At 41.9% G+C, this 21,570-nt stretch overlaps 1 protein-coding gene across 1 annotated transcript; it reads right to left on the reverse strand.

Moving 5' to 3' along the window:
* Positions 1-1,599: 1,599 nt before the first annotated feature.
* Positions 1,600-16,512, reverse strand: POLR2D (RNA polymerase II subunit D). Its single transcript, XM_019469480.2, has 4 exons — positions 16,379-16,512; positions 9,047-9,227; positions 4,244-4,339; positions 1,600-3,312 (listed from the first exon to the last, which is right to left on the reverse strand). The coding sequence occupies exons 1-4, from the start codon at positions 16,449-16,451 to the stop codon at positions 3,234-3,236; spliced, it is 429 nt and encodes a 142-aa protein (XP_019325025.1). The 5' UTR covers positions 16,452-16,512; the 3' UTR covers positions 1,600-3,233.
* Between the last annotated feature and the right edge of the window lie 5,058 nt (positions 16,513-21,570).

Raw genomic sequence — 21,570 nt, forward strand, 5'->3', positions numbered from 1 at the left:
TATTCATCAGTTGGTGGGCATTCAGATTGTTTCTAGGTTTGGGCTATTATGAGTAACACTGCAAGCACCATTCACGTGCAGGTCTTCATGTGGGCAGCAATGGTTCTGTAAATAAACTTAAAACATTAATGCTTGAGGGGCGCCTGGGTGGCGCAGTCGGTTAAGCGTCCGACTTCAGCCAGGTCACGATCTCGCGGTCCATGAGTTCGAGCCCCGCGTCAGGCTCTGGGCTGATGGCTCGGAGCCTGGAGCCTGTTTCCGATTCTGTGTCTCCCTCTCTCTCTGCCCCTCCCCCGTTCATGCTCTGTCTCTCTCTGTCCCAAAAATAAATAAAAAATGTTGAAAAAAAATTAAAAAAAAAAAAACATTAATGCTTGATAAGAACAGCTTGTGCTGTTCAGGCTCCATTCAGGAAGGCTGTTTTTCAAACCTTAAGTTTTTTTTTTTAATTTTTTTTTAATGTTTATTTATTTTTGAGACAGAGAGAGACAGAGCATGAATGGGGGAGGGTCAGAGAGAGGGAGACACAGAATCCGAAACAGGCTCCGGGCTCTGAGCTGTCAGCACAGAGCCCGACGCGGGGCTCGAACTCACGGACCGCGAGATCATGACCTGAGCCGAAGTCGGCCGCTTAACCGACTGAGCCACCCAGGCGCCCCTCAAACCTTAAGTTTAATAAAGTTTAATAAAACCAGAATGACTACAATCTTCAGCAAAGTTTCTTCCAGTTAACTTAGCTTTCTGATGATGGCTTGACAACATGACATCCCTGTTTTAATGCTCAGTAGGTTTTGTTTCAGCTTTTGCAAACACAGTACAGTGAGCCTCACCATGTGTCACAGATGATTAAAGATTATGCAGGGTCTCCTAATGATTCTGTAAGACGTGGTCTGGGACCGCACTGCAGAAAACAATGTCCAGCAGAACATTAGCCAGACTGAATCTGTAACATAGCATGACATCGCTTTTACAAATAGTTCCCTGATATGTTGTTGTTCTTTTTTCCCTAGTATTTCTGATCATCTTACTACCATTCATCAGTGCCTAACTCTATGCCGGGCCCATTACATGCTTTGACGTGCTCAGGCGGCTCACGGACTACTGGCACGTGGGCGACAATGCACTGCTCCCTTGCCATATAGCACACAGGCCTAGGCTGTCCCTTAGGTCTGCTTTTAGGTCTCTTCTTTCTGTGCCACTAGTTGGTGCCAAGCCACACGTGTTACTGCCTCTCTTTAAAAACAATTCTACGGATCCAAGTAATTTGGCTTTCATAGCCTGATACCAGTACCAGTGGCATGCTACCAAATTCCTACACTAATTTCTATGAAGCAAGCTAACTACCTATGTCTACTTGCTCATCTGACCGAGATGCTAATGTGAGCGAACGTTTATTGGGACATAATAGATGTCACACACTAATTAGGCTCTTTTTAGCAATCTTCTCAAAATTATCTATGGAATACATACTATTAGCATCCACATTTTATAACCCAGAACACTGATGAGTTTCAAAGAAGGGAAGTTGCCAAGGATGAAAAGATGATTTCCTTCAAATACTAAATATCAGTGACTTATAAACTGTGTCATTTCAGAAAATGAAAGAATTTATAAAGTTTATTTTTGCCTTAGCCAGCTCATATCAGACTATTTTATTTTTTAAGTAAACTCTACACCAAACATGAGGCTTGAACTCATGACCCCAAGATCAAGAATCATATGCTCTACTGACTGAGCCAGTGAGGCACTCCAAACTATCTTACCTTTTAAAAGCTAACTTTGTTGGGGCCTCTGGCAAGCTCAGTCAGTAGAGCATAAGACTCTTGATCTCCGAGTCAGGAGTTCAAGTCCTACAATGGATGTGGGACCTATTTAAAACAAAACAAAACAAAACAAACTTTGTTGTCTCTCCAACCTTTTTTTGGGTCATACATTCATCTGGAGCCAACAAGCGCTCTAAAGAAAAATCTCCAAATTGTGAAGAAAACAGGCATATTTCCTCTCAGAAATATCAAAGCTAGAATGTTTAGCTTTTTCTTTTTTATTCAGTGACCAGTATCTGTGCCGTGGCTAGACCTCATTGGCTATGATACTGCAGTACACCCAGCTAGAATGTTTAGCTATTAAAGAGATTCCCCCAACTAGCTTCACATCGAGCGACTGCACTGTAGTGGCTCCCGAAGAGGCAGGCTCCCTCCTTCCAAGTCACCCTCATCAGAGAACACCTACTGAGTAGCAAGCCAGAGGTTTGGACCAGAATGTCCCATTCAAAGACTCTTCAAAGTGTCCAAACCTTCAAGTTTGGCCTATGAAGGAAAAAAACCTTAATTTGGGAGTGAGAAAATAGTGCTTAAGGACCACTGCCTCCAAACCTACATTCTGCAACAGTCCAAGAAAAAAGGCCAAGTACCCATGTACCTCAGGGCTATGGGCTCCATGATGCTTGGCAGTTATCCTCAGGTGTAACTGCTTTCCAGCAAGCTTCTTCCTGGACTTCCAGGTTAAGCACGATGCCAATGCTGTCTCACAGTCATGACTATCCTCCTTTCTTTAAGAATTTTAAATGACGATACAGATCTGGTTTAATTCTTCCTTTTGCATTTATATTTGGGGACCCCTGTTTGGGTTTTGTTTGTTTTGTTTTTTTAAGTGGGCTCCATGCCCAACATGGGGCTTAAACTCATGGCCCTGGGATCAAGAATTGTATGCTATACTGACCGAGCCAGCCAGGGGCCCCCTTAATTCTTCCTTTCACATTGAGATAAGACTATTGCTTCCTATACCAGTTTTATACATTCTATTAGTTTTAAGAACTATAAACAGATTGAAACTATTAAACATGAAATCTTAGGAATCAAAAATAACACAGGAGCTAAAAAGATAAAATCTTAAAAAGGGGGCACCTGGCTGCATCAGTTGGTAGAGCATGCGTCAATTGATCCTGGGGTCATGAGTTAAAGTCCCATGCTGGGAGTAGAGAGGACTTAAAAAATACCACCAGGACCAAAACCGTGGTATGAGGTAGTCAACAGTGTAGCATATGAGCACATCACCCCATCTCACCCTTCTGAGAGGCAAGGTCAGGTTATCAAGGTCCACTAGTCAAGTCCGACACAGCAACCTACACCAAATGTCTTCTGCCATACAATTTCTGTGTAAGTCAGCTCCAGAGCCTGGGACAGTGGTGCTGGGCTGGGGTGTCGTGCCCTCAACAGCAGAATGGTACCTGGAGATTAATACTGAAAGCTGCGCTTGGTCTGGATATCATCAAGAATCTGCTGCAGCTCCTCATCTTCAAACCGCCCCTCCAGGCTACGAGAAGAAAACCAAAAGAACTAAGTGTCTCAGCGACTGACAATGTTCCCGATCTCTTTTTAACACACTGATCTTTGAGCACCGCTGTGCCCACTTCTCCATTTCAGCTCTACTTCCTGCATGCCATTCCTTTTAGAAACACTATGAAGTATTTCAAAGATTTAAAAAAGTATAGAAAATAAGGTAACCTTAATAGTTACTCCTACTTGATTTAGATTTCTTTGATAAACACAACAGAACAAATTAATGAATGGCTCTGTGTATGCTCCCTATCAAAATACCTTCCCCAGAATTAGCCATTATGCTAAATTTGGTATTTACTATTTCTATACTTATTTTATACCTATAATCTATCTCTCTCAAGTCATATGCAGCACTGTTTTTACTTTATAAGAAATGGCATCATTCTGTATATATCCTTCTACAATTTTCTTCACTCCAAATTCATTTTGGTATTTGATGTTATTCCAGTTCATTAATTTTTCATTGCTATATAAATGATTTTTTTATTCATGCCCATGTTTGACAGATTATCAAGTTCTGTTACCATGAACAATGCAGTAATGAGCACTAGAATACATGCCTTCTTATGAACTGTATGAGCTGCTTTCAGGGCATGTACCCAGGAATGGTTTTTGGGTCAGTGTATAATCATCTTTAACTTTACTAGATGTAGCTAAATTGTTCTCCAAAGTGAGTGACTGTACTAATTTGCACTCCTACCATCAGTGTATGAAAGATTCAGCTGTTCCACATTTTTGCTAACGGTGTGCTATAAAACCATCATTTTCATACCCTGTTAAAAAAGGCACTCCATTCAATGCTGATGATATCAGTCCATATTTTAAATGCACACACCATTTAGACACACTAATTCTACTTGTAGGAATCTATCCAACATACAGAACTCAGCACAGCCGGTACTAACCTTGGGATCAGAGCCTTTGACTCCTCAGCAGTCTCTGGGCAAAGGTTGGCCAAACAGGCCAACTCAAACTTATGAAGCTTCTTCTGCAGCAACAAGCTGATCACGGAGTAGAGAATCAAAACAAACAAAAATCAAAGAATGATGACTAGGAAAAAGAGAACCCAAAGGTACTTAGCAAGAAAGGTAAACAAGCAAAGCACTTGCAATCTTTCATATAGTTAGCTTGGCGGCCAAATCACACTTTCAGATCATTTCCTGGAGAACAGGAAGTTATAGTGAAATCAGACAGAGGCCACAAAAGTGAGCAGAGCACACAGGGCAAGAGAAGCCCTGTCATTTTAACTTTTGAAAAACCACCATATACACCTTAAGGACTACACAACCTTTTCCTCAGGAATTTATTTTGTTGTTATCTCCTCCCTTGTTTGGACATTGTGACAAGGAGGAAATTCTCTTTTAAACTTATCTACAAAATAAATATAGGCAAACCTTACTTTGTACAAATATGTGTGCAAACAGCATCTTATTTTAAATGCACAGTTCTAATTCAAATTGTATAAAACACTGTCAAATCCTATCTTGTTTTTTCACACATAGAGCTCTTAAAAGAGAGCTCATCCTTGGGGCGCCTGGGTGGCGCAGTCGGTTAAGCGTCCGACTTCAGCCAGGTCACGATCTCGCGGTCCGTGAGTTCGAGCCCTGCGTCAGGCTCTGGGCTGATGGCTCGGAGCCTGGAGCCTGTTTCCGATTCTGTGTCTCCCTCTCTCTCTGCCCCTCCCCCCTTCATGCTCTGTCTCTCTCTGTCCCAAAAATAAATAAAAAACGTTGGGAAAAAAAAAAAATTAAAAAAAAAAAAAAAGAGAGCTCATCCATGGTGGATTTGGTTTCAGAGAACACCTTAAACATCTGTTCGGAAACAAAACATTTACTGTGCGTATCATTCTATTACAAGCATATTAGTTATCACACAGAATTTAGAAAATACAGGACAGATAAATAAAAGCTACCCATATCACTACCTAAACAAAATCAATGTTATTATCTTAGCGTATCATTCCAAACACTTTTCTGTTTTAGAATATTCACTCACATTCATCACTTTTTGTCACTTAAAAAGCTATATCCATTTTCTAAAGAAAATATTGTAAACTTAGTTACTTGGGAAGAGGTTTCTAAAGAAGTGTAGTGTAGGTATGTATGTGGAGGGGTTTGTTGTAAAATGAACATATACTCATAAACAATACAAAAGATATCAAAAAGGTGAAGATAACCTGAAATCCTACCCAGAAATAACTAGTATTAACTTTTCCATGGAGATCACCTTCCCCTCCTCTGTAATTTCTTTTTTAAAACAAATGAGTCATAACAAATGTCATTCTGTGATTGGCCTTTTTCCAATCAACAACACAGATGTTTTCCTATTAGTACACACATAATAGCACCCTGAACATGGCACTCCACTAAAAGGCTGTGCCATAATTTATATATCAAATTTCCTGCTGTTGAACATTTCAACTGTCTCAATTATTCATTTTAAGTAATGTTTTTTGAACATTATGTGTACTTCTTTGTGTATTTGATCGATTACTGTGTGATTTAGTTTTGATTACTGTGCATTTTTTTTAAAGATTTAATTTTTAAGTTCTATGCCCAACGTGGGGCTTGAACTTACAACCCTGACATAGAAGGTTGGCTGCTCCACCAACTGAGCCAGCCAAGTGCCCCAATTACTGTGTGTTTTAAAGATAAATTCCTGGAAGTCAAATTATCCAGAGGATATGAATGTCTTTAAGTTTATTTATTTTGAGAGAGAGAGGGAGGGAGGGTGAGAGGGATAGAGAGAGAGAACAAGCAGGGGAGGGGCAGAGAGAGAGGGGAACAGAAGATCCGAGAAGTGGGTTCTACGCTGACAGCAGAGAGCCCAGTATGGGGCTTGAACTCAGGAACTGCGAGATCGTGACCTGAGCCGAATTCTAGAGTCAGACACTTAACCGAGTCACCCAAGCGCCCCTTTTTCTAATCTTTTCCAATCTACTTAGCTCTTTTACCATTTTTTGATTTCCTTGAAGATGAGCATAATTTCATGTGAATTAGCTAGCCATTTAAAGTTCTGATTCAAATCAAGCCTCTAATTGGAGACGGTGTCCATTTTCAAAAACTGGTGTCACCTCTTTCTTAATTATTTGCTGGGAGTTTTCAATGTTAAGGATACCAATTCTTTCCCTGTTTATTTATACTTATATTTTGCATGCGGCATTTTATTTGACGTAGGGGAGTTTAAAGATATTTATACAAATTCTTTTTTTTATTCAGTATTTATTTAGTGCCCACAATGAGTCTGACAGTGATGAATACGACCAAGTTCCTGCCCTCACAAAGCTTATATTCAACTGAAATCACTCAAGTTTCCCCACATTTAAAGTCCTACTAACCACAGCCAAAATAATACGTATATTCACTCACATTGTCACATAACACTTTTATTCGCCATGGTTTATATTCCAATCCTTAATTCCTGAGGAATTAAATTCGGTGTAAGATACAGTGTTCAGGGGTGCCTGGGTGGCTCAGTCAGTTAAGTGTCCAACTCTTGGTTTTGGCTCAGGTCATGATCTCACAGTTTGTGAGTTTGAGCCCTGAGACAGGCTGTGTGCTGACAGGGCAGAGGCTGCCTGGCAATCACTCTCTCCCTCTCTTCTCTCCCCCCCCCCACTCTCTCTCAAAATAAATAAATAAACCTTAAAAAAAGGGGAGGGGGTATGTGTCTGGGTGGCTCATTCGGTTAAACGTCTGACTCTTGATATCAGCTCAGGTCATGATCTCAGTTTGAGGGACAGAGCCCCATGTCAGGCTCTGTGCTGACAGCATGGGGCCTGCTAAGGAATCTCTCTCTGCCCCTCCCCAACTCAAAATAAATAAACTTTAAAAACGTGATATAGTGTTCAAACTTTGTTTTAAAGTATTTCCCCACTAACCTACAATGCCATATACTGGACTCACACAAAATACGATAGAATTGTATTTGAATTTGTTGTCATTTATGACAAATTCTTCATTTTTCTTAGAAAATTTTTTCTGACAATTCTTACAATTTTAAGATCATTTTATTAGCCTCCTCCCCCCCCCCATTTCCTTAAGGTTGCAGAATGGCACTAAATATATACAGTAATTTGGGGAGAACCAACATGTTTACAATCCTGAGACCATTTGTTCACGAAGGTATAAGCCTACCTTCATCTACTCAGGTCACCTCACAGGCCCAACACTGCACACTCCCCTCCCATCTTTCCTCAGTGTGTACACCCACACTTTCTAGAACAGACTGTATACTTCAGATATAATTTTATCACCTTCATTTTCTGCACACTTAACATGTCAACATCTTTCATTTGCTACAATATTTTTTTAATTTTTTTTTAACCTTTATTTATTTTTGAGACAGAGAGAGACAGAGCATGAATGGGGGAGGGTCAGAGAGAGGGAGACACAGAATCTGAAACAGGCTCTAGGCTCTGAGCTGTCAGCACAGAGCCCAATGCGGGACTCGAACTCACAGACTGCGAGATCACGACCTGAGCTGAAATCGGACACTTAACCAACCGACTGAGCCACCCAGGTGCCCCGCTACCACAATTTTAATAACAATATAGTAGTTCACCAAATGATTTACCACTTTATTTATTTAATTACTATTGAATGTTTAGGTTGCTTTTCTTTTTTTTTCTTTTTACCCTTGGCTATTAGAAATATCTCCCTGAAAAATGTGTATATATATCTTTTTTGTACACTTGCTTTTCCTAAGGACAGTACTTCTCAAACATTTTCTCTGGAACACAGCAAACAAGTACCCCTAGGCGACCTGGGCACATGGGCTCAAATGACTTTCTGCATCTACAAGTAGGGTTTTAAGTCTTGTAATTTAATTCAAGAATTTATACACAGTTTTTGTTTTACTCCACAGTATGCTGGTATCTGTTTGTTTTAATGTAGAAATGTTTTAAAATCACCTACCATTAAATTAAACTGCTACTTGAGGAAGATGTTTCTCCTGTGGCCTCCTATATGCCCCAGAGCATCACTGTTTCCCAGGTTACATCCAACTCAATTTGAGAAGCAATGCCTTGGGAAAAAATGCTGAAACCCACCTTCTGAAAGGTACAGTTCCTGATTTATATTTACAAGCATATAAAGATCTTGAGGGGAGCCTGCGTGGCTCAGGTCATGATCCCGTGGATCATGGGTTTGAGCCCTGCGTCTGGCCCTGTGCTGACAGCTGGAGCCTGGAGCCTGCTTCAGATTCCGTGTCTCCCTCTCTCTCTCTCCCCCTCCCCCTCATGCTCTGTCTCTTTCTCTCAAAAATAAACATTAAAAACAATTAAAATTAAAATACAAAAAAAAAGATCTTGAAGACATTTCAGGTGAATAATAAATAAATAAGCCCATTTTATTAAAACAGCCACCACCACAAATCACTTGTGTGTTGTTTATAGGTGTATATATGTATGTGAATGCATGGAAAAAATCTGGAAGAATAACAACAAACTGCCAATAGCGGTTACTGTACAGGATGACCATGGGGATTTCAGGTACCGGAAAAGGTGATCAAAGAGCATTCTGGTGATCAAAGAGCCGTTTTTAAATTTCTGACAAAGACATTATTTTTCTTACGTTCATGGTATAGATGATGCCCATTGGGTGCTGGTGCTGGTGGTGCTGGTGGCGCTGGTGGTGCTGGAAGCAAAAGTATTTTACGCGCAGACATCCACGAATTTGGATTAATAAAAACTTTCCCTTAGCACTCACCTGCGGACACTGGCAATAGTCTCTCTGTTTTTGAAACGACTGAAACGGGCTGTGTAATTTAAAGTTTTCATGAAGACCTCAGAAAGTTCCTGTTCATCCTCTGCACTCTCATTCTGTTGCTTTCGATGCTCCAGAAGCATGTGAACTTCTGAATTTAGTAGTGTCTCCGCTGTTTCAAACTCTATTTGTGAGAAGCACAAATGTCAGCTGAAAATATTCCTTCAAAAGACAGCTTCTAAATGTTCATTTTGCTTTCGAGATTAACAGCAAGTTTGCATCCCTGCATAAATCCAGAGGCCGCATATCCCACAGCTTCACCTTCAGCCAGACCTGCCTACCACAAGGCACAGAAGAGTTCATGAGACTAAAATTTAGTTCAGTGGGGCCAGACAGTTTCTAACATCAAAGAACCTGACCTGGACGTGCTATTAAATAATGACACGTCATTATCCTAATTAGGCCAGTTACTGATTCCAAAAGGGAGCATAACCAACAATTATTTCTCTTTAGCTTGCATGAGCTCCTAATGTAGTTTCATAATACTAATACTATACCCTCAATTTTAATAATTATTACACATTAGGGAGGGCCAAGGGTTTGGAAACACACAATAATGCACCCCCAATTCTATTTTAGTACCTGAATGAATCTATTATCTACTCATTCACCCAGATCACGTACTTGGCATTGGGCCTGAGGCCAGAAGTCCCTACTCCCTACCTTCCAGGTTTCATAGTCTTATGTATTTATCAACTAAACCTATTTCAAATATTTACCATCACACAAATCTCCTGCCCTTGATACCCATTTATTTTTTTAGTTTCAAGTTTTTTAAGTTCTAGTGAGTTAACATACAGTGTAATATTAGTTTCAAGTATATAATTTAGGGATTCATCACTTATACATGACACCCAGTGCTCATTACAAGTGCCCTCCTTAATACCCATCACCCATTTAACTCATCCCCCCGGCCCCACTTCCCCTCCAGCAACCTTGTTTTTTTTTCCTATAAAGAGTCTGTTTTCTGATTTGCCCCTCTTTTTTTCTTTTCCCCTATGTACATCTGTTCTGTTTCTTAAATTCCACATATGAGTGAAATCAATGTCTTTCTCTTATGGCACTTAGCATTATACTCTCTAGCTCCATCCATGTCATTGTAAATAGCAAGATTTCATTCTTTTTATGACTAAGTAATATTCCACTGAGTGTGTACGAGTGTGTAAGTACACATATATATGTTATATATATATGCACATGCCACATTTTTATCTATTCATCATTTGATGGACATTTGGGCTCGCTCATTTAAAATAATCCTCAGTCGGGGTGCCTGGGTGGCTCAGTCTGCTAAGCATCTGACTTAGGCTCAGGTCATGATCTCATGGCTCGTGAGTTCGAGCCCCGCATTGGGCTCTGTGCTGACAGCTCAGAGCCTGGAGCCTGCTTCAGATTCTGTGTCTCCCTCTCTCTCTGCCCCTCCCCCACTTGTGCCATGTCTCTGTCTCTCAAAAATAAACATTTAAAAAAATTTCTTTAAATAATCCTGTCGGTTGAGCATTTGACTTTGGCTCAGGTTATATATAATCTCACGGTTCATGAGTTCAAGCCCTGCATGGGGCTCACTGGTATCAGCCTGACAGCGCAGAGCCTGCTTCAGACCCTCTGTCCCCTCTCTCTCTGCCCTTGCCACACTTGCTCTCAAAAATAAAAAATAAACATTAAAAAAAATCCTCTTGGAGCACGTGGGTAGCTCAATCAGTTAAATGTACAACTCTTGATTTTGGCTCAGGTCATAATCTCAAGGTTTGTGAGTTCAAGTCCCACACTGGAGTCTACACTGGCAGCATGGAGCCTGCTTGGGATTCTCTCTTTCTCTCTGCCCTTCCCCTGCTTGTGCCCTCTTTCTGAAAACAAACTTAAAAAAAAAAAAAATTATAATAATCCTCATGAACAGTAAGAATACCAGTAAGCAGTCTTTAAAAACTAGTTTTAAAAGATAAATAAATTAAAAAACTAGGTTTTTCCATAATATATGGCAAACTTTCCCTATATTTTCAGAATAACATTATCTCCTTGGGAAACCAGTGTCTCCCTTGCATCCCACAGGAGCATACATTCCTAATAATTATTATAAAGTATTACAGCTGGTTTCTGCCTTTTCTTTATCAGGGAGTTCCTCCAGAGTAGGAACCATTCATAAACATGGATTCATGTTTCTAATCCCACACTGATGAAGACTAATGAGGAAAACCCCAAATTATGTGCAATTTAGCATTTCCATGGGATCTGGGTATGTTTACTCTCGGGAAATCACTAATACCACTATCAGAGGGGTGGCCCCCCTCTCTCGGGCCAGGTGACAAGAGCTCCACTCTGCTTTCACAACAGTCTGTGCTGGGGGAGGGTGGCAGCAGGAGGAAACAGTATTTTTACTTGCAAGGTTCTCATTACTTCTGAATCTAACAGGCACCAAAAAGCTATTTTCTACTCAAGGTCAGCAGAATTTGAACAAGAGGAACTCAGAGCCAATTCCTGTCCAGCCCAGGTCACTGCCTGTTACTCACTGGTGAAGTGACATACAAGTGAAGAAACTACTGCTTTCAAAGCAATGAGCTGAGAAAGCAGTAAATATTAGGAGCGTAGGACTCCACAGCTCTGAAGTGACAGTCACAAGTGACATAAGAGAACAAAAAGCAGCAGCAGCAGCTAAAAAGTGGGTTAATCTCAACTTCTGAGGCTGCTGCATTGATACAGACTCAGAAAATGGAAATCAGGGGCATCTGGGTGGCTCAGTTAGTTAAGCATCTGACTCTTGGTTTCAGCTCAGTTCATGATCTCATGGTTTCTAAGTTCCAGTCCATGCTGACACTGCAGAGCCTGTTTGGGATTCTCTCATTCCTTCTCTCTGCGCCTCCCCCACTTGTGGGCAAGCTCTCTCAAAATAAACAAACTTAAAGAAAAAAAAGAAAATGGAAACCAATAGGCTAAACAAGAATTACTAGTAAGAATCATCTCCATGTTTGTTACAGCTATTGCTGCTTTTAAGGCTCCTGGAAAATTGGCCAAGTAAGATATGCCTCCCTTTCCATACCAAGCAAAATTTACCTGTTAAATATAACAGAACAGAACTGTCAGAACACCAGGAAGTCACCTGTTCCTATTCTTTACTGAGGGTAATGTCCAAGTACTATTTATACATCACTTTCACTCCTTTCAAACAATGAAAGGTCAAAGCAGCCAAACTATGCATGTTACTCTTCCTCTGTACTGATCTTTTAAGAACCATAGCCACAATTTATTAATCCAAATCATTTATCAATTCATCCAAATTATTTATCAATTCCTTCCTATAAGAAGGAAAAATATTCCTTGACCAGTACCTCAACTGGGAATTTTCTTTTTTATTAAAAAAAAAAAATTAATGTATGTTTATTCTTCAGAGAGAGCAAGAGAGAGCGAGTGCGCACGCGTGCACAAGCAGGGTAGGGGCAGAGAAGGAGATACAGCATCCGAAGCAGGCTCCAGGCTCTGAGCTGTCAGCACAGAGCCTGATGCAGGACTCGAACTCACAAACCATGATATCATGACCTGAGCGGAAGTTGGACACTTAACTGAGCCACCCAGGGGCCCCTCCACTGGGAATTTTGAGGACGCTTCATTACAAACATTATGATAAAGGTAGCAATTTCAGATGGTCTTCTACTACAAAATTTTCTCTCTAGTACAAAATATTCTAGGGGATTTCTTTTTCAACGTTTTTTTTTTTTTTTTTTTTTTTTTTTATTTTTGGGACAGAGCGAGACAGAGCATGAACGGGGGAGGGGCAGAGAGAGAGGGAGACACAGAATCGGAAACAGGCTCCAGGCTCCGAGCCATCAGCCCAGAGCCTGACGCGGGGCTCGAACTCACGGACCGCGAGATCGTGACCTGGCTGAAGTCGGACGCTTAACCGACTGCGCCACCCAGGCGCCCCTCTAGGGGATTTCTTTAATTAAGGGAGGGAGGGACTGGGATCATACAAACCTTTTTGGAAAAAATGGCTTACTTACTAGTTTTTTCAGTAGAATTGCTGTTAATTATATCACATGGATAAAGGACAAATTGTATTTTCAGGCAAACATGCTGTGAAAACTACCACTACAAACTCTCAGATGCTTTCAGTTGCCTCATGCATTCTTTCTGTCCTAAAATGAATTAGCACACATTTGTTTGCTTGCTATCTACAGCAAAGGCTTTCCTTAACTTTTAAGTACTTACTGTTGTTTCTATATATCTTCACATTTTTTTTTAAGTCAAGTCTACCCCCAAAATAGGGCTTGAATTCACAACCCCCGACATAGAGTCAAATGTGGTACTGGCTGAGCAAACCAGGTGCCCCCATCTTCACATGTTCTAAACTACATAATAAACACTGTGTCGTCCCCCCCCCCCATATGAGCTGAGAAGTTAAAGATAAGAGATATTCAGAACTCTGACATACCATTACTTGACAGAATCTGAGATCTAATTATACCAAATTCAATAAAATTTTCATGTGTACCAGATGCTACCTGCCTTTATCAAAACAAATATTTTCAGAGTGTAAAAAATAAAAAGTACCTAGATAAAACCCAAGTACAATAAGCTTTATCATACATTAAGAAAGCATCTCTCAGTTATTACACTTAAACACACACACACACACACACACACACACACACACACACACACACACTTCTATTCTGCCAAAAACTTCTATGAAGCTATCCTATGGAAATTTGACATTGAGCCTATGAAATAAAAAACTGGAAGCCACCTATATGCTTATCAACAGATAAATAGTATTATGGTAAACCACTAAGTATATCCGGCCCTTTAAGAGAATAAGACAGGAGTGCCTGGCTGGCTGAGTCAGCAGAGCAAGCAACTCTTGACCTCCAGGCCATGAGTTCAAGCCCCACAATGGGCCTGGAGTTTAAAAACAAAACAAAAAAAAAGTTCTACACAATATATTGTCAAAAAATTTCTTTATTAAAAGAAATTTTTTTTAAATGTTTATTTATTTTTGAAAGAGAGAGACAGAGCACAAGCGGGGGAAGAGCAGAGAGAGAGGGAAACACAGAACCTGAAGCAGGCTCCAGGCTCTGAGCTGTCAGCACAGAGCCTGACTTGGGGCTGGAACTCATGAACTGTGAGATCATGACCTGAACCAAAGTCGGACGCTCAACTGACTGGGTCACCCAGGCACCCCTACCGTCAAAATTTTTAAAGGCTGTAGCACTTCTTTTGTATAATCTCATTTTTACAAAGAAAAATAGTGTATGTGTATATTAATAAATAAACATAAAATTAGTCTGGAAGGATAAGCACTAAATTGTTTACAGTAGTTTCCTCTGGGTGAAAAGGGTGTAGAGTTTCAGTTTTTATCGTGGATATAACAATTTTAAAATTATTGGGTAATTTTAAGATTATTGTTAAGGTGGATACTGTGAAAATTTAGTTTGCATTTTCCACTATCTGTAAAATATGGTTATTTTAAAATCTTAAGCTTCTTGCCTATTTTTGGCTTCTAAATTACAAATAAAGTACATCAGCTAACATTAACAACTCAGGCAACAGATGTTGGCGACAATGTGGAGAAAGAGGATCTCTTTTGCACAGCTCATGGGAATGCAAACTGGTGCAGCCACTCTGGACAACAGTATGGAGGTTCTACAAAAAATTAAAAATAGAACTACCCTACGACCCAGCAATTGCACTACTAGGTATTTATCCAAGGGATACAGGTGTGTTGTTCCGAAGGGACACATGCACCCCGATGTTTATAGCAGCACTATCAACAATAGCCAAAGTATGGAAAGAGCCCAAATGTCCATCAGCAGATGAATGGATAAAGAAGATGTGGTATATGTATACAATGGGGTATTACTCGGCAATCAAAACCAATGAAATCTTGCCATTTGCAACTACGTGGATGGAACTGGAGGTATCATGCTAAGCGAAATTAGTCAAAAACAAAAATCATATGACTTCACTCATATGAGAACTTTAAGACACAAAACAGATGAACACAAGGGAAGGGAAGCAAAAATAATATAAAAACAGGGGGGGGACAAAACACAAGAGACTCTTAAATATGGAGAACAAACAGAGGGTTACTGGAGGGGTTGTGGGAGGGGGAATGGGCTAAATGGGTAAGAGGCATTAAGGATTCTACTCCTGAAATCATTGTTGCACTAAAACCTAACTAACTTGGATGTAAATTAAAAAACTAAAATAAAAAAAGGAAAAAAATAAATTACAAATAAAATACATCACACTGCACAAAGGAAGTTCCCTGACAGTAAAATGTGCTGTACTTGTAGGTAGTCCTCTGACAAAGGCTCTCCTTGACCCAAACTCTAGCCAGGCTCCTCTGAGTCCTCCTTTTGGGACTCAACCTTGGCCCAGAAAGTCTTTAACAAAACACTAACATAATTTCTAACAGCTCAAGGCCATGTTCCTAGGATGACCTTAGCCTCTTTAAAGCTCCTGCCTCTGAAAACCCAAGTCTGCCCAAGAAATTTACTGTTTGTCCCGCCAACACCTGAAGGTAGGGCCTCCTCCGTCAGTTCACAGTGAGAGCTGTGGGAGAGGATAAGTTTAACTCTTGCAAGCGCCAGTTAACAAACCCAAATGGGTTTCAAATCGACCAACCCCCCCCCCTTCCCGGTTTTTGTAATTTTTCACTTCCCTGATCCTATGGAGACCCCACTCACCTCCTCCCCATTTCTTTATTCTGCCTTTAAAAGGCGCAGTCACTCTGCACACATCGGAAGTTCAGTCCACGCTAGTCTCTTTTTCCTTTTGCAACCTTACATTACCTTTTTTTTTTTTTTAATCGGCTCCTTGCCCAATGTGGGGCTTGAACGCATGACCCTGAGATCAAGAGTCGCATGCTCTACTGGCTGAGCCAGCCAAGCGCCCTTGGAATGGCACATTAATGATTAATGATGATGTCCTTACCACTTTAACTAGTGTCGCTTTGTTCATCCTTGCCACATTCCTGCAGCACTTCGCAGTTTACCGGGTAAATTACTTAAACGAGTAGCAAGAGGCTGCTCAGGGGTGGCGTGAAGCGGGGCGCCCCCGGTTCCAAGGCAGCAGGCGTGGAATCCGACTGGCCCCTCTAGAGGTACAGTGGCGGTGCGGGCCCAGGCCCCTCCCACGGCCGCATCCCCCATTCTCCCCGCCAGTCTCCTAGCCGGGAACCCGCCCAGCTGCCCGCCGCAGCCTCGGGCGAGGCACAGGGCGACGCCAGGTTTGCGGCGACCACGCGGGACAGCGGGGGCAGTCGCGCAGCCCCAGCCCCACCTTTGGGAAAGATAAGCTGTGAGGCATCCTCCTCTACGTCGCCGGCCCGCGGGTCGCTACCTCCGGCCGCCATCGCCACGAAACGCCACACCACGCCGCGCGTCCCACTCACACCGCCGGAAGCGGAAGCGCGGGTCCCGGCCACGGAAGGGGCGTGGTCGGAGGATGGGTTGGGCTTCCACCAGGAAGCTGGTGGGGGTGGCGCGGCTCTCTGGGATTCCCAGGCGGACAAGGGCGACGGAGTCCCGGAGCTTTTTGGGGAGTCGAGGGTCCCTTTGTCGTGCGTCCTCGGACTGGTCAACTGACCTTTCTGAGCCTCAGCTTCCTCGCCTGTCGTAAGGCCTGCTTCCTAGAGCCGGGGGAAGGATTAGATGAAACGCGGGAACGCGCTAATTGACCCTAGGAACTCGTCTTGAGGGAAAGCTGGGTTAGTGACGCCGAAAACACAGTGGAATTTCTTTGAACGCTTAAGTATTTTAAAAAATGTGATCGAGGGGCGCCTGGGTGGCGCAGTCGGTTAAGCCTCCGACTTCAGCCAGGTCACGATCTCGCGGTCCGTGAGTTCGAGCCCCGCGTCGGGCTCTGGGCTGATGGCTCAGAGCCTGGAGCCTGTTTCCGATTCTGTGTCTCCCTCTCTCTCTGCCCCTCCCCCTTTCATGCTCTGTCTCTCTCTGTCCCAAAAATAAATAAAAAACATTGAAAAAAAAAAATTTTTAAAAATGTGATCGATTTGTAGTGAATTATTCTGATACTTCTGAGCACGTGGGAAGTGATGCTGAGAGACCTTTAATACATCTGTTGGAACATTTGGATGATACACAGAAATGTAAGCAAATGAAAAACGATGCTGTTTTCGGCTTGGGAGAAAATAGAAGATTGTACAACAAAGGAAGGAATTAGTGCATTATTTGTCTCTGTGGTGAACAGTGTTTAATTGTCCTTTAAACTGTGTTTACAAATGATGAATTAAGGGGCGCCTTGGGTGGCTCAGTCGGTTAAGCCTAAGACTTAACAGGTCATGATCTCCCAGTTATGGGTTCCAGCCCCACATCTGGCTCTCTGCTGTCAGAGCAGAGCCTGCTTGGGACCCTCTGTCCCCCTCTCTCTCTGCCCCTCCCCTGATCACACGTGCTCTCTCTCTCACACACAAAAATAAATCAACATTAAAAATATATATATTACTTGACAATATGTAATCTGTATTCTTTTGATTTATAAATATAGTAATTTTTACAAAATTAATTTGCTGTATATCTGTATTTCCAGAAGAAAATTACTGGGTAAAATAATAGTAGGTTATATAGCATAGGCAGACTGTTTGAAAATGTTTTCCTATACGGTTCATTCATTGGATGCGCAGGAAAAATGTCCTGATGAGGAGTCTGGGGACATGCAGCAGCTGGGTGTGGGAAATGGGCCTGGAACTCAGTATAGGCCTTTTTCTTCCATCTGTCCAACCAACAGGCCATTACAAGCACCAAATACCTACTGGACCTTACCATGTGCTGGCCAACATCAAGCTGGATACCCAACACTTGGTATCTTCTATATACACACAGCAGGAAAGAAGTGAACAGGTGAAGAAAGTAAGGAGAAAATGCACACTGTGATGTTTGCAAGGTGGAAGGTCTACAACATTTTCATTCAGGAAACCTTTATAAACACTCATGTGGAAAGCCCTGGGGTTAAAAAGATGATTGTCATAAATATGTCCCCACAAGATGACCAAAAGCAGCTGATGCAAAATCTGGGCTTATTTTCCATAACAAAAGACAGAAAATGGCAAGTGGTCAGAGAAAAGAAAGTGAAAGAAAATGCTATAGAAAGATACATAGTGGGGCGCCTGGGTGGCTCAGTCGGTTAGGCGTATGACTTCAGCTCAGGTCATGATCTCACAGTCTGTGAGTTCGAGCCCCGCATCCGGCTCTGTGCTGACAGCTCAGAGCCTGGAGCCTGCTTCAGATTTTGTGTCTCCCTCACTCTCTGCCCCTCCCCTGCTCATGCTCTTTGTCTCAAAAAAAAAAACATTAAAAAAAATTTTTTTTTAAGATACATAGAGAAAAAAGTTACTTGTGGTTGGGGGTAGGTGAGTCACAAGAGATATGAGGAGCAGGGGTGGGCACTGGAACTGTTCTTTAACATTTAGTCAAAACAGATGGGGGTAGTAACATGAATGAAATTATCAGGTACATACGAGGAATATTCACTCTGAGGTAAATTCATATTTCAATTTCCTTAAATGTCATTTTCATCATATAATTCTTGGGAAATGAAGGAAAACACTAATTATACAGAACTTACGCAAACACGTTTGCTGTAATACATATTTTATTAATGTTGCTCTACATTTTTTTCAACCAAAATAGTAATTTACAACTTTTGTAACCTTTTGGTGTGCTTCTCAAAGAATCTCTTGTAGACTGAATCACTAATGTCTTTCCTGGACCCAGGTATTCTGCCATTAATATAGTATGCTGATATGTTTCCCACTTCTCCCTATACTCAAAGTTAATGTTAAGAATCTCCCAATTTCATCTATTCTCTCAAAAATTAAAAAAAAAAAAATCTTGGCACCTGCTGCTGGAAGTTGCCTGGTAAGTGTACAAAGGAAACCAAAGGAATAAACACGTGACCCCCTCCCTTTCACTATTAATACAATCTCTAGAGATACAACGGAATGGGGATGTGGGGATGTGGGGAGGTTATGTAACTGTGCAAACCACCCTTGCCTTCCAGGTACAACAACTTCCTGGAGGCTGCCCTGAGAGTCCCACTCTTGGATTCTAAAGCCCGTCTGGGCAGTGTGCCCTGTGTTGGAACTGTTAAGACTCTCCCTGAAAAGCCCTCTTGAGGGCTTGAGGTCAAGCTGGGCTTACTTCAGCACTCACCCCTTTCAGAAAGCCTATCCTGACCTGAAGGTCTGAGCATAGTTATGCTTCCTCCTCCCACATGTCCAGAGTAGCTTAGGGGTCCCAGAGGTTTTGATACTTGCCTAGTGGTCCCCATCTACATCTGACACTGGATGACAGTCCAGATAGTCATCCAGCCATTGCAACAGTACACTGGGGCCTGGGCAAAGCCTTCCTGGCAGGTTACCTTGGAGGTTCACAGCCCTGTCACAAAGCAGAACATTTGGCTCAGAGTAGTAACTAGCTGTCTGGCTCATAAATGGCAGAACCAAGATTTGAGCTCAGGCCTAGCAGACTGCCAGCCTAAAGATTCCAGTATCAGCATCCTTGGTTACTTATTTGGTCAGAAACCAGGGTGGGATCAAAGAAGGAATGGCCATACTGGGGGTGGGAGGCTGGATTCGCAGCAGGAACCTGAGTGGCTGACAGGATGAATTTGAAACCTCTCTCTCCTGTTTGGTTCCCCTAGCAATAGGTACAGTCTTGAAACTGGAGGGGTCACTTGTTTTTTAATTTGCTCTAGCATACAGAACCTCATGGAAACAGAAAGTAAGCAGAGGGAAGAGATCCTAAAATCCTTGTCAGAGCTTCATTTCAGAATGAGGAAAACACTCAGAAGGGACAGCACTTGCATTACATTCCTCAGGACACTACTATGGTTCTTTGTGCAGTGTTGGTTCCGAGTCAAGTCCTTCAAGTATCTCAAAGCCAGGTCTTCAATCGAGGTCAGACCCCGAGTGATCTGGAAGAAGCTTTAGAGCACTTACCCCACCTCCGCTCCCACAAGAAATAGCCCTGCCGATCTCTGATCAGGTGGCTTAGTTCACATTTCAAGACTATAGGGACGGCTAAAATAGCAAATGTTGGGTTATGCACATTTAACTACCACCACCTACCACCCACCCCCCAATCCCAAAAACCCACAATGATATGGCATCCCATGCTGTTTAACTGCAGGCAATAGTATAACACGCAGCAATTTCTAGAACAAGAATTTCTCTTTAAGAAACAGAGAATCCCTTTCACACCCTGCAGTGTTACTACCAATTTCTGTGTTTAACCAGTTGCTTGTAGTCTATTTCCAAATTATCCAGCCCTGACAGCACGTTATACCTGTAGCCACAGGCTTATGAGTTCTGCTAAGGGTAAGGGCCGCAGAACTGGGTATCTTAAAAACAAAACAAACAAAAAACCATCCTTGCAAATAAAGATTTAAACTTAAGACGGACAGGGGCGCCTGGGTGGCTCAGTCAGTTAAGCGGCCGACTTCGGCTCAGGCCATGATCTCTCAGTCTGTGAGTTCGAGCCCCGTGTCGGGCTCTGTGCGGACAGCTCAGAGCCTGGAGCCTGTTTCAGATTCTGTGTCTCCCTCTCTCTCTGACCCTCCCCCGTTCATGCTGTCTCTCTCTGTCTCAAAAATAAATAAAAACGTTAAAAAAAAATTAAAAAAAAAAAATAAACTTAAGACGGACAGTCCAAACACATGTGTATTGGTATGTTTGAAAAACTGTTCTGGGCCATTTTCTTCAAACACTTCGCCTCTTTTCTGGGCCATCCAAAAGTAATGAATGTTTCCCTTTAAGGTTAGACAACACCAAGAGGCACCTGGGTGACTCAGTTAAGCATTCAACTCTTGGTTTTGGCTCAGGTCACGACCTCAGAGCCCCACGTCAGACTCTGTGCTGACAATGCGGAGCCTGCTTGGGATTCTCTTGCTTTTCCTCTCTCTGCCCCTCACTGGTTCATGCTCTCTCAAGATAAACAAACTTAAAAACAAACAAACAAACACAACAACGTTAGACCACACCAGTATGTCCCAGGGTTTTTGCTTGGATTAAGGTCACCAAATGATAGCTTCAGTTAGAGCATTACTGCCCTGACCCCTTGCTTTTAGTTTTTTTGATAATATCAGTTATAAAAGAAAATCTGATGAAAACTATGAACCTTCTTTCTAGAAAAATCCAAATTTTAAAAGGTTCATGAACCTCAGTTCAGGAAATTGGTTCTAAAAAGCCAGTGGCACTGCTACCAGCCCCACAAAAAAATGCAAGTGTAAATAAAAAAATACAATGAGGATCATGATGGACACCATGCAACCATGCAGGCTGACTGAACACCGTCTGCTGGCTCAGTCCAAAGAATGTGTGAATCTTGGTCTCGGGATGGTGAGTTGGGGCTCCATGTTGGTTGCAGAAATTACTTAAATAAGTACACTAATAAACTTAAAAAGATGAATGGTACTACTATTCTTAAAAAAAAAAAAAAAAAGGCAGGACAAAGAAC

This window comes from Panthera pardus, unplaced genomic scaffold, assembly GCF_024362965.1.
Source record: "Panthera pardus isolate Hobbes unplaced genomic scaffold, ASM2436296v1 HiC_scaffold_10, whole genome shotgun sequence".
Taxonomy (NCBI): domain Eukaryota; kingdom Metazoa; phylum Chordata; class Mammalia; order Carnivora; family Felidae; genus Panthera; species Panthera pardus.